Source organism: Malania oleifera, chromosome 2 (assembly GCF_029873635.1).
Source record: "Malania oleifera isolate guangnan ecotype guangnan chromosome 2, ASM2987363v1, whole genome shotgun sequence".
In the NCBI taxonomy this organism is placed as follows: Eukaryota; Viridiplantae; Streptophyta; class Magnoliopsida; order Santalales; family Ximeniaceae; genus Malania; species Malania oleifera.
The window spans coordinates 27569946-27583683 of NC_080418.1; the positions used below are offsets into that span (position 1 = coordinate 27569946).

The 13738-nt window shown below is 36.7% G+C and overlaps 1 protein-coding gene across 2 annotated transcripts; it reads right to left on the reverse strand.

Annotated features, from left to right (window-relative positions):
• Positions 1 to 2709: 2709 nt before the first annotated feature.
• Positions 2710 to 9264, reverse strand: LOC131148676 (auxin response factor 18-like). Of its 2 annotated transcripts, none has more exons than XM_058098548.1 (5): positions 8488 to 9264; positions 7135 to 8344; positions 4780 to 5678; positions 4547 to 4612; positions 2710 to 3180 (listed from the first exon to the last, which is right to left on the reverse strand). In XM_058098548.1, exons 2-5 carry the CDS (start codon positions 8221 to 8223, stop codon positions 3153 to 3155), a joined length of 2082 nt encoding a protein of 693 aa, XP_057954531.1. In that variant the 5' UTR covers positions 8224 to 8344; positions 8488 to 9264; the 3' UTR covers positions 2710 to 3152. The 2 variants fall into 2 exon arrangements, with proteins under 2 accessions (XP_057954531.1, XP_057954530.1); XM_058098547.1 differs by lacking the exon at positions 2710 to 3180 and adding an exon at positions 3741 to 4384.
• Between the last annotated feature and the right edge of the window lie 4474 nt (positions 9265 to 13738).

The window sequence follows — 13738 nt, forward strand, 5'->3', positions numbered from 1 at the left end:
CCAACTTGTGCAGAAGTGTGAAGTAGTAACAGTTGAGTTTGTTGTATCCTAGTAGGTAATCATGTAAAACATATTCTGCTGCACCAAATATATTTTAGAAGGTGGGTATTGTCTCGAAAAAGCAACTTAGTTTGCATTTCAATCACCGCCTTACTACCAACAAACCTTTGTTTTATAGGTCCTACTTCTTTTTTAGTCGAAACAACAATTTGAGACAATAGACTTAAATTCAAGTATGTTGGTGTATCCATGTGTTTCTAGCCACATAGTAGAAAGAGAGTTGTACAAATCCATACTTTTTACATTAGCAAGGGGGCATGGATGCATTCCATGTTAGATTAGTGCCTAAATATTTTATCTCCTGATCATGTGCAACTAATGAAGAGCATTAGAAACTCTTGATCTCTATAAATCAAGAGATAATTAAGCAAGTGAAAGATTTGTCCATTGCCTAAAATAACTATCCAATTTTCATATGTTTTCTAGAAATCAATTAATAAGGAGCGTTCAAGATGATGTTAACTGTTGGGATTTCATTACTTTTTGAACTTTAGTGTATAAAAAAGTTACAAATTAAATATTGGTGACTAATGTTTAAAAAATGATAATGTTAAGCAACCATTTATGAATTTTAATCGATTTTATATTTTTGAAGAAGATAATGATATTGAGTTGTTAGATGTAATATTACATTAAAATATTCTCCTTATGAAAAATATTGGGGGGAAGGGAGGATGAACCTACTATTGTCCCAAAGGCAACCTAAGAGGAGGGGCATGAATTGAGTTTCTTAAAAGGTATCTTTAATTGCAAGAAATAAATGCACACAAATAATTAATGCAAATACATAAAAGTAAATGATCATATTCGGATCCATCCCCAGCCTAAATAATCCTTATTAGCCTTGGCCACGCACTTGGTCCTCCAACTGTTATCACGTCAGGAGAATTAGCTTCACGTCTTAACTTTTTACGTTGTTACTCACCCAAAGTTACGAATCATCGGCTTTGATACTGGTGTTAGGTGGTCTTGGACCTTCTCAACCCCAAAAACTAACTCATGGGGTGAGGTTTACCCACACACTTAATAACTGATCACCAGCCCCTTCCACAACCGATGTGGGAGAACCCCAACAAATTGTAGGTTGTAAGCCAAGAACAATCTCTTTTCATATGCTTTTACGTATTTTAGTTACTTTTGTGTCATGATCATTCAATTTCTTAATTTAGAGATTACATACAATACAATTTAGAAAAGACTATCAAATACAAAATGAAAGAGCCTTGAATATTCTTCAAACTTCGTCCATTTCTAAGTTCTTTAAACAAATTTTTCAAACTTGAATTCATTACAACTTATCCGTCACACTTAAGATCAAAGTAATTAGTTCTTAAATAGTTTGTTATCATCAAAATTAGGTCATAGAATGTTGATGCTAATGCCTACAACTAGAACTATTTCTACGTCAAATGTTGATAGTGAAGCGTCTTCTTTCAAGCCTAAGAAAAGTATTAAAACTATGAATAGTAAAAATATATGCAGAAAAAGGATTTTGATTCAAATCGATGTATTTATAGTATATAAGATGATCCTACTACAATAGCATAAGTTTTCTCATGATCTAATTTTATTTGCTCGAGAGAAGCAATTGATGATGAAAAGGAGTCACTTGAATCTAATGAAACTTGGGAACTAGTAAACTTACCCCCCCCCCCCCCCCCCCCCCAAGTTTTAAAACTTTTGGTTGTAAATGGATTTTGAAAAATAAAGTATAAGCCAAACGTTTCAATTGATATGTACGAATTAATCTTATATTTAGGAACATGTTTTAAATAAATAGAGAATACAAGCTTTAAACGATATTTTCCTTCTTATACGACAAGTTACTTCTGCTAGACTTATAATTATTATACTAGTTGTACATATTTTTGCTCATCAAATGGGATGTAAAAGCTATTTTTCTAAATGGAGATTTAAATGAAGAAATTTATATAGATCAGCTTGAAGGTTATATAGAAAGTCTATAAATAGCTAAAATCTTTGTATGGTTTAAAGAGATGCACCAAAACAGTTGCTTTCCAATTGTTTTAAAACAAAGATAGTGGCAAATGCAATTTTTTTTATAAATTGTATAATGAAATGCATGTGTTAAAATGTCTATTTGTCAATGATTTGTAGATTTTTGGTACTATAAATGATTTAGGAGAGGCAAATGTTATCTTAGGTATGCAACTTGCAGGCCAGGACCGATGGTATTTTAATTGCTCAGCCACAAGATATTGGAAAAAAATGAAGTATTACGAATGCAAGCCTTTGCGCAGTCTATTTGATCCTACTGTATGTCACATACATTTGAACAGCTAACAGTGACAATGAAATTTATAATAGAAAAGCATATTGTAGAATTGCTGGTAGTTTATGATATGCCGCTGATTGCCATGAACGCAAACTACATTTCTGTCATGTTTAGTTCGAGGAATGAAATGCATTAGAAGAAAAATTAAATAAAAAAACATTTGAATAGAGCACAATCAAATGAAACTCGATTCCATTATATTTTTATGTAAAATTCAATCATACAGTACAGTTATTGCGTTGTACTACTGATCACAAAAACCTATTTGCAGGTTCCAATCAAATTTTTCCTAGAACGAATTCTGTTCTACCTTAACTTTTATCATCTGGTTCATCATGAAGATGTCATTTTAAAAAGATAGAAGTCTCAAAAAAAGAAGGTTTTCTCAGTTGAGTAAGACCTTCCTCTCTTAAATTTTGCATTAAATTATATTTGGTTGATTGTAAAACCATACATCAAGTTCATAAATGTTAGACACGAACCAAACCCACATACACTTATATGCGTGTGGGCGGTACGAGACATGACACTAAAACCCACTTATCATGATCGGGATTAATGTCTTTTGTCAGTGAATGCGCAGCTGTGTCATAGCATAACTGCAGAGATCATCACCATATCTCAGGTTATAAATACAAACTGCAGAGCAGAGCTCTCCCAACTCTGCGAATCTCATAGAATCCGCTCTTTTTACCCATTTATATAAAATTTAAATTTAAAAAATCTAAAGCTCATACTTCCCAACATAATTAATTGCAAAAACTTTTCATTAAAAGCATCCCTTGCTCCTCTGCGTTTAACAAATACCTGCCTCCAAAGCGCACCTACAAGCAACAATTAAAAAGGAAGAGAGTAATCAGGTGTAGTTCAGGTAGTAGTGCGAGCTGCGAAAATGCCTTTCACAAGGTCAGGTATTCAAACCCTCCCGGACTCACTTCCGTCCCTTGACTCCTGAATTTACCCTCCCTTTGAATTTGTAGAATCAACTTCAAAGGGTACAGGATTAGTCACGTGGACCGTAAAACAGACACGTAAATACCCAGTGCATAATCCAAAAAATAAAAAAAATAAAAAGCAAGAGTAGAACGCGCGCACGTGCACATACAAGATGTAATCGGTTAGAGAGGTCTCCATATAACACTTCAGTGTTGAGTTAAAAACAGCTTTCAAATATAGCTGGCTGATTCTTTAGGACTGAGATGACGAATACTGTAGGAGGGTGAGATCCATGTGGGTGTCCTGAAGCTTAAAATTCATTGGCATTAATCATCTTATTGTGGCTAACCAAATCATTACTCTTGGAGAAGGAAGCATCAAATAGTACAAACCACTCACCACATCAAAGCAACAAAGAAATAAATCAGGAGACCAGTCCACCATCAAATGATGAAGAGCAATTTGATACTGCAATATGCATTACATAGTTCAGTTTATCCATGAATCCTGGTATACAATCCAATGAGGTCAATCTCCACTCTAGTTAAGAAAGCTCGATTCTCTCTCTCTCTCTCTCTCTCTCTCTCTCACTCCAGGATCATCAAAACACTAGTTAAATGATCTAAGATATTTTCAAAAAAATGCCCCCCACCCCAATAAAAAAAAAAACGCTACTCTAGGAATGGAGAAGTTAATTCATGAATCTTGCTCAAGAGTCTAAATTCCAAACTATGGCTACGCCTAGAGTGACTGGAATTTCTCTTATGATGCAGACTAGCAGAGGTCAAAACATAACTATTACAGGTGAAATTATGCATGTTCAGGCATGAAAGCTTAGCACTATATTAGGCATCAGTATTTGAAAAAACATATGACACTTCCGAAGCAATGTCTTTAGACCTTACTACGAATGAAAATGGAGTTTCACACCGTGTCTCCTAACTATATAACTAGAACAGCATGGGAACTCTTCAACGAGCATTCATGGTCTTCTACATCCACTCTTGAACTCATGCAAATATGCTCAGGGGACCTGTCTTGCTGGAAGAATCTAGTCCATTATCAGCATTCCGCAGACCTGTAATCCCTGGCCTGCCCCCCAAAAAAATTAAAAAGAAATAAAACCAAACCATTTTACATTCATATTTGATTTTCCATATGCCAAGCTAGGAAAACCAATCTCAAACATAAAAAAATTGACAGAAAAGTATCATGATATTATAAAGAAAGAGAGATGAGATTATTTGAACTCACTTTCCAATACTGCTACGGTCCGAATCCATCAGTATTGTGAGTCTTTTTGCTGTTTTCATAAAATCACTGCAAACACAAAAGGAAAAAAGGATCCACAATATATAAGACCCAGGAAGACACGTGCCTCTCTCCCAAATACCGGTTCTGATGTCATTGAGATTTCACAGAGCCAAATAGTCCACAGCATGAAAGGTTACTGAAAGAAAAAAGATACAAAATTTCATATAAGATACCTGAACGGTTCATCCCCAGCATGTTTAATAGCCCCGGTTGCGTCACGGTAGAGTATGCAGTTTAGTGTCTCTGATCTTTCTACCCCAAACATGTTGGCCAGCCTTCTGTATAGCTCTTCATAAGACCCAAGGACTGAGAGGTCAAGAGTTCGTCCAACATCCTCCGACTCCATGAAAACCTTGCAATGACCAGTATCCAGGCCAAGTTCAGCTGAATGAAATCCAAGGTTCCTGGCACTGGATAAGTTTTCAGCTGGACTCTGTTGTTCAAGTATAGATCCTCGACCATCAGAAAATTTGTTTGACTTTTCAAGATTTGCATGTGATGAACTTTTTTCAAAATAAACTCGTGAGACTGCATCAGTTGAACAGCTACGAGAGATTTGTTGCTCAGTGAGTATTGGCTGGCCAAATAGTATGAACTGGGGTTTCTTTAAATCATCAGATTTCTCCAATTTCTGACTAGAATTTCCCATAGTAAGCAAGCAAGATATATTCTCATTGCAGTTTGTATGGCCTGTTGTGATGCTATCAGACATTTTAGAAGGCTGATCAAACTGCTGGAAACTGGGTATAAACAGCCCTGACTGCAGTTTATTGTAAAGTTGGAGATCTGTGATCGATATTCCAAAATGGGTATGCCTGGCTCCCTGTATGCCTGCAGGAGTGTTATCAGATAGACAACACAAGGGGCTGCTGGGCCCAAGGGGGTTGCCTGAAAATGATGGCATTGGAAATTGGCCATCAAGGGGAATGTCTGGGTGTTGTGGAAGCCGCAATTTCTTTCTTGGCTGTGAAAAGGGTGATAAGTTGATGACAGGCATGTTTGATACCAACTCAACCAACCATGGGCTGACACGCTTCACATTTTGCAGCAAATCTGGTTCATCCCATGTCACCTGCAATGCAGTTTGGCAGGAAGAATGCAAGAAAGGGGAAGGCATAACTCCATATATCAAATGAAAAATGTCACATGAATTTTAGGCAAGCAATTGCTTAATAATAGATGAAATAATGATACCCATAATTTTCAGACAAAAGAATTCAGTTACCATAATTGATTTTGGACACATATATTGCCAGGTTGGGATACTAAACAATGACATGTACACTGAGTAACATGTAAGTTTGGGACATCCTCTAGCCAAAAATTGAACGCTAGTTTGGGGATCAAGAATTGATTATCTAATTAAAAATGTTCATAGAAACCCACAAGATTAAAAATAAATAAATAAATATATAAAGAAACCAGTTTAGTTTAATCTAAGATCATCATTCACTGCTCATATGCAATTCATAAGGGCCAGCTCTTCATTACTGGGTTTCCTTACCCTTATATGGAATGCATCACTGCCTAGTTACATGACAACGAAGCCACAATTTATACAAATATAATGAAAAATAGTGCCTCAGACTCTAAAGGAAAGGACAGGAATAACCAAAGAAATCATTTCATGTGTAATTTATGTATCAATGATAATATGAATCCTGTTAATACAAATCTAAATTTTCCATCAGGAAGAATAAAACATGAGGAGTCGCCCTTAGTCCCAAAACAGACCCAGCAGCTTTGAGTTTTACAAAAAATTAAAAATTAAAAAAAAAATAAAAAATAAAAAATAAAAATATTGAAAGAAGTTCCCAAGTGACACCTTGAGGGGCAACACAGGGCATGAAGCTCATGTCAGGAAAACATGCATCATTGGATGAGCAGGCACTGTGGACACCATGTGGTTTTTTAAAATTTTCAGGAATTTTTGTTAAAATAATACTTCACGAATTGGATGGTATGATTTCAGCATGTGAGTTCCAGAGAAACCATACGGTACTAGATCACCCAAAAAAAAGGGTCTAGAGAAACAAATATTAAGTTTTACCCAGAAATGAAGAAATCATAAAGCAGATGAAGCAAATGAAAGAGTGTGATTTCATCCCTAAAGGAACAACTAGAGGGGCAAATAGCCAAAAATTGAACAATGGATCGCTTCAGCTGCAAAGAGCCTTCGATGCAATTTTTTTCTCTCTTTTGTTTCGTTTTTACGTTTTTATTTTGTTTTATTATTATTATTATTATATTTTTTTGGTGAAAAGCAATTCACTGCATCTAATGCGTTCTTGGATGGCAACCTGAATCGTAAGGACTTCACGGTTCTCAAGTCAGGGTTAAGAGTTTTTGAAAAACACAGAAGTAAGAACATCTTGCTTATCTAAAAGCAGTTTGCCCTCCACCCAGAGACGTAATTATTCAGCATAGAAATAATCCATAATTTCAGAACTGGAGAAAAAGTAACCATACATCAAAGAATATACCGAAATTGTGCTATGTAAAAGTATAGACGCAGAAAAAAACAGCACCTGGAGAAGCCGCCAAGGGGAATTAGGCCAGCGAATGGGGTCAGCCACCTGAACCGACGATATGGTTCCCATGAACCAGCTGATCCGGGATGAATCCTCTGTTTCAAATGCCATTTTGAACCTCATCCCAGAACACCAACGGATCCTCATTGCTGCCCTCACCTCCGAAGCCTTCACGCAGAACTCCGGCGTGCTTGCGCGTGGGTAGTAAACAACTTCAAAGGGCTGACCATTAGCAACAAGAGCTGCAGCTTGCACGACGGATTCAGGCTTCACTTTTCCTTTTCCCCTCAATCCCCCACCAGAATTTAGGTTTCCACAACAGCCATTCCGCATTAATTTGTTCTCATCTTCCCTCAAGAAGACAGAGAATCCCCCGTACGGAGAGACACAGTTTCCGGCACCAGAGTTCCACCCAGATGGCGACTCCGATCCACCAGCAATTCCGCGCTTGGCCCGCCGGATTCCGACGCAGAGATCCCCATTCTCGGCCCTCAAGAACACAATCGAATCTCCTGCAACCAACTTCTTCTGGTTCACAAAAGTACTCCACCCGGTTGTCAAGAGATGCCGGCGAGGTGTCCCCCGATAAATATGCCGGAACTTCCAAATTTCGCCATGAACATCCTTCGCAATTACGGTCTGAACTGGAGGATCCGCCGAGTAATCCAATCGGGGAAAAATCGTCTCCGCGCAGTAACGCGGAACGGAGAAACCCCCTCCATTGTTCGCATCCGATTGAGTCAGTGTTTTCGCGAAAGAGGCTGGTTTCTCGCGAGCCTCAGACCCATTCGTACCCAAGACCCCATCGTCCTCGCAGTCGAGATCACCGTTACCCGCAGGAACCAGCCTCAATTTGGCGAAAACTTCATCGGTTTCAGGGTCCGCCATGAATTTCACTTGCGCAACTCTGCAGAGGATGAGCGGCGGAAGCCCCGGCGACGACCCGAAATCGACGGTTGCGTGAGAGTGCTCAGCGTGGCCCTGCGGGAAGTAGAAGACCTTGGAGTTCAACGGAGGCATCTGGACCATACTTCCCGCACAGGCGTGCCATAGTTGAGAGTCCAAGCTCTTCTCGGGCTCCATCATTGTTACTGTGTGCTCTGCCTGTCTCTGCAATTTGTCGACGAAAGTGGTAATCAAACAGTGTTGTTTGCAGCAGCGCAGTGACGTTTACTCTCACTTCATTACTTTTTTCTCAGCATAAATGCTGCGAACAACCAGAAACAATTGTTTATACATATTCGGCAAAGTAAATCAAAGCAAATTCACCAAAAAAAATTTAAAAAAAAAATAAAGTAAATCACTAGAGAGAGAGAGAGAGAGAGAGTGAGAGAGGTTGATGCGCGTCACCTTCGTTCGTCCAGCGACAGAATAGCATAATCAGAGAAAATTCACCATACCAAACAGTCCTTGGCAGTTTCGTCCTCTCGATCCTCTCTCTTTCTCTCTCTACGAAACCCTAGAATGTCTATCTCCTCCCTGCTCCCTCGCTCTTACTGTCCTTTCAGCTGCTTCTCAGCCATCAGGCATCACGCATTCACCCTCCATACAAAACTTCGCACTCTCGGATTGTCAAAGCCGAAAACCTCTCCAGCTCTCGTCGTGTAATTTTCTCGCTTCTCGAAGGTCCCAATCACGCGGCCAATTATCTCAAATAAATTCTGAGGCTCAGCTGTTCAAATGTCCGATACTCACAGAAAGTGCCGGAAAATGAAAATTTCCCGGGAAAGTGAAGGTCTCTTTTCTTCAACGTACAGTCTCTCAGTGAATGGGAAGCGACAAGGCTCAGATGCTTTTCTACAGCAAAGACCACTCTCATCTGCAGCACACCTTTAAATCTCTCCGATAGAAAAATTCCAAAACCAAATTTCAGATCAGAGACCTCTTTTCCTGCTTTTCATCCTTATCTTTTTCTTCAGATCTGAAAAAGGATCTCTCTCGCTCTACTTTCTCTCTCCCCCTCCTTTCTCTCTCTAGATTTTCTTTCCCTTTCTGTGGAACAGAAACAAAACAAACAGAGGAAATCTTAAATATTATTAAATTAACTGAGAAAAAGATTAAACAGATAAATTAAATGGAACAGAGAATTTATTGCTTGAGAAAAATTAATCGCTCGATATTTCGAATTCTTAGTAAAAATTATTATTTTATTTTTTTTAAGAAAAAAAAAAGGGAAAGAGGAGAGAGAAAATGGTGGGGAGTTTGAAAGATGCTTCCCAAAATATCGCGGTATAACAAAAATATCGCGAGTTTCACGGTCAGTGCCCTTGGTACTGCTCTGATTTCTGAGCAGTCATAACCGGACAAAATTAACCGCAGTTAAAAATTCTCTTTTGTCAGTTAACTGAGGTAAAGTTTGACCCCGGGTCAGGTGACACGACGGTTTTGGGCAGCGGGTGGGTTTAGCACGGCGGTATGATTGCGGAGTGCGGGCGACGGGCGCGGAGGCGCGTGTGGCGATCAATAGAGTGGTAATTGGTGTACGCGATCTTTTGGTCGGGAGTGTAGTGTAGAGGCTGACATTTGGCGGTTGATTGCGAATGGGACTGACCGACTTAGGAGTCCAAAAGGGGTCTTTTCCATCCCCTGTTCCTGGGGTACCCTCTCCCCCACACCCCCCTCTTTGTTGAAATTTTTGCTCTCTCTCTCTCTCTCTCCTTCCCTTTTACTTCAGTCATTAAAAATTAGGACAGAAGAAAGGGACCCCATTCTCAAATTACTTACTGTAAAAAGAAAATGGCCACCTTTCAGATTAGGTTAAAAGACAATCTCTTTTGAACTTTTATAAATATCATAAATGCTGTGAAATTCGCTAATAATAATAATAGACTTAGTATTTTTGAGAGAAATTAAATTTTATAAATGTCTCAAAAATTAATTTTTCTAAAAAAATTCTTGACATTTTTTTATTCTTTCACCAAATTTCATGAGAGTAGTATTTTCTTTTTTAATCTTTAAAACTCAATAAACTTCTGTATGGGTAAACTATAACAATGATAATTTTAAGTTGTACTTAATATTAGTTTCTATCTTGGTACTTCAATTTGTCGCATAAAGAATCCAATTATTTTGGTATTCTTTAAATTTAAATTTTTGTGAACTGAATCATACTCACCAATTGTTAGGCTTAGGAGACGAGTTGTTTGACAACTCGAGAGCTGACTCATTTAATAGCTTGTGAGCAGACTCATTTGTTGACTTGTTCACTAGTTCATCGATAGCTCATGAAAAAACTTTGTATTAATCTCATTAAATATTTCATTTTAAATTTTTATTTTAAGTGGTTTGGTTCGTTTATTTGTTTGAAACGAGTTTCAATTGAATCGAGTTTAAGCTCAAACTTCTACCGTGAGGTTTGTCAACAAAACATAAATTTCCTCTTATATTTTTGTGAAAAGATACTCTTTTTGGGGAGGTTTATGCATTTCTAGAAAACCTTAGGGGATGTTAATAGTATTTTTGAAACCTTAGAGAATGACGATGACATTTTTGAAATCTCAAGGAAGTTCTTTATCTTTTTACCAAATCTCAAAAAAGCTGAATTTCTTTTAACTGAAAAACTATTGCAATTTGCCTTTCTTATAATTTAGAATTACATGTACGAATTTTAAGATATGAATTTCTAATAAGCGAATGCACGTCCCTTTTAGGTTCGTAAATTCATTGCGCTTAAAATTAGTAAAAATATATTAACTCTCATTAACTTTCAAAGGCAACTCTATCAATCAAATCTCCTTTTAAGATAATACCAAAAAAAGAAAGAAGGTAATATCAAAAACAGGGGATCAAGAGAGAAAGCAAAACCCATTTTACAGTCCATGTGTGGTGTGTGTGGGCATGCACATCGCAAGGTGGCCCTCGTCGGGTTAGCTCTTCTTGGATGTTGTTTCTTGTGGGATCCAAATTCTGTCCAGTGATCAGCCCAATCCAAAGCTTGGATCCAAGAAAACAGAGTCAAATTAGGTTCATTTGTTTTCAGTAAGAAACAGAGTCATAGACCAGTGGGGCACAAGGTAGACACAGCAGTATGTCTTACTCAAAGTTTTGGACCCCTCTATGCTGCAGCTTGACTTTTCTTGTTTCCTTATATTATTTTAAGTATATATATATATATTCTATATTTACGTATAATTATTTTTTTTTTTTTTTGCAATAACGTCTATTTAAAAAAAATATATTTATGTATAGTTATTGAATTTTTGTAGAAAATATTTTTTTTCTAAATACTAGCTGAATGATAGAACTTATTGTAATGAAAAAAAATATTAGATATTGCATAATTAATTTGTAACTATTTATAGTTAATATATTTCATAATTGACCCATAACTAACCCATGACTGTAGATATTTTAGTTAGAATTTTAAGCTCAATGGTCATTTTCCTACCCTTAATCAGAGAGATAATCCCCTTACTTTTTTTTTTTTGGGATTATGCACTGGGTATCCACGTGTCTGTTTTACGGTCCATGTGACTAATCCTGCGCCCCTTGAAGTTGACCCCACAACTCCAAAGGGAGGGTAAATTCAGGAATCCAGGAGCGGAAAAGAATCCGGGAGGGTTTGAATATATGATCTCGTGAAATGCACTCCCGCAACCTGTACTACCACCTGAACCACACCCTGGGGGTGAGATAATCCCCTTACTAGTTGTGGAATAGGTTGGAGGGGGAGGGGGTGTTGCGTAGTTTAGTTTGCCTACTCCATTAGAAACAAATGACAAGTTTCGCCACGAGATACTTAAAAAAATTTACAAATCTTTCTTTGGTGTATAATTTATATACCCTAAAATATTCATACACAAATTTGAAATATCCATATATACTTTGTTTGATCGTGTTCTATCCAACAACTTGTGATGAGTCATAGTCGGCTCGGTTGAAAGTAATTGTCGAGGACATAAAAACTAACTAAACTATAAAAATAGAGAAAAGCAAAAATGTAAAATTTTTTCAAGTATATAAAAATAAATAAAATCATATTACATTGACGGTGGATCTATGTTGTCATGAGAGAGGGATATACCCCACTATAAATAATAATAATATACATTGAAACTTATAATGTTACAATAGATATTTAAAAGGGGATCATCACAATGAAGTAAGAATTTAATTAGTGAAAAAGATTTGAGAGAAAAAGTCATAGCCTAACCCTTAAGCCATCCACACAAGAGATTTCTCCACGCCAACAATTATAGGGATACTCACGTTGTTCTAAAAGGTTCATAAAAAAGATTATTGAATATGATATATTTATGAGTTCGGGAATATACTCTAAGGTGAAGACACAAGTTCGGCCATCGAACCCTCCAACCCCTTGCTACACCTCAACCTCCTTGCCTCTTTAAAGAATTCCATGACCATATGAGAATAATTGCATTGAACCTTTTTGACTAGGAGAAACTCTTGAACTAGGAGTCTTTAGACCTCTCCTCTCATGTACGAGAAAAAGAGTAGTTGGTGTTTGTTTGGGAAAAATAAGTGGAAGAAAGTGACTCTTCTACATAGAAAATGAATGAATAAGGACTTCTCACAAGAAAATAGTTGAATGTAATATAGGTATAAAGAAAAATATGAAAAGCTTTTGAAAAAAAGGAGAAATTATATGGGGGACATCCCCCTCCATGTGTTTGTATGGCTGTTTCCTAAATTCTTAACATATTGAAACGAAGGAAAAAAACATACCTTTTTTAAAAAAATAAAAAGAAAAGAATTTAATAGAAATAGAAAGTGATAAGGCAACAATGGTAGAACTCAAAGAATTTGATGTGCATATGAAGTGTAAACCTCTGTGGGCCTAAAGCATTATAATATCATTTCAATTGTGAATTACATAGAAAATGATTCTCTTTTAATTGCATTACTTGAGTGCATCTACTAACATGAAGATTTGGAGATCTCCGACCACAAGGATCTTGAAACAGCTTGAGTTCTGAAAAGGAATGTACACTCTTAAGAGGGGGGGGGGGGTGAATTGGGATTTTAAAATTATCTTTATATCCTCTTTAATTTGTTCTTTCTCAACTCTTTTTTGGTTTCAGCAATCACACATGCAAAGTTGATTTACAATCACAAGTTCAGTGGAAAATTAATTTAGTTATAAACTTTTATGAATGATATTCCCAATTTGAATACTTCTTTCAGCAATTTTAACCAACACCCAATTAACTTGATTCAATCAACCAAGATAAGTTTCACAATATGAAATAATATAACAATTTCAACAATTGCTTCTAAGATTCAGCTTTTTAAGTATGTGAATCTAATCAACAATATAAGCTTGATTACTCAATATGATTCAAGATAGAAAATCCAACCAAGCTTCCAAAACTCAGAATTTAAACAAACCACTGTCAATTTTAAAAAGCTTAGTTATTTAATGAACTAATGAGTCTTATGTGTTAACCAATCAACGTACTCTCTTACGGTTTCCGCTATATGTATTGATTAACCAATGTACTCCTTTTCGGTCTCCGCAATCACAAAGTCAAATTAATTTTCAGGAATAACCAATCCATGCAGTTTATAAATTTGCAAAATATTAAATTCACAACCACGCAGTATATATATGTGTGTGCAAAAAATAAAAAAAGGTAGGAAA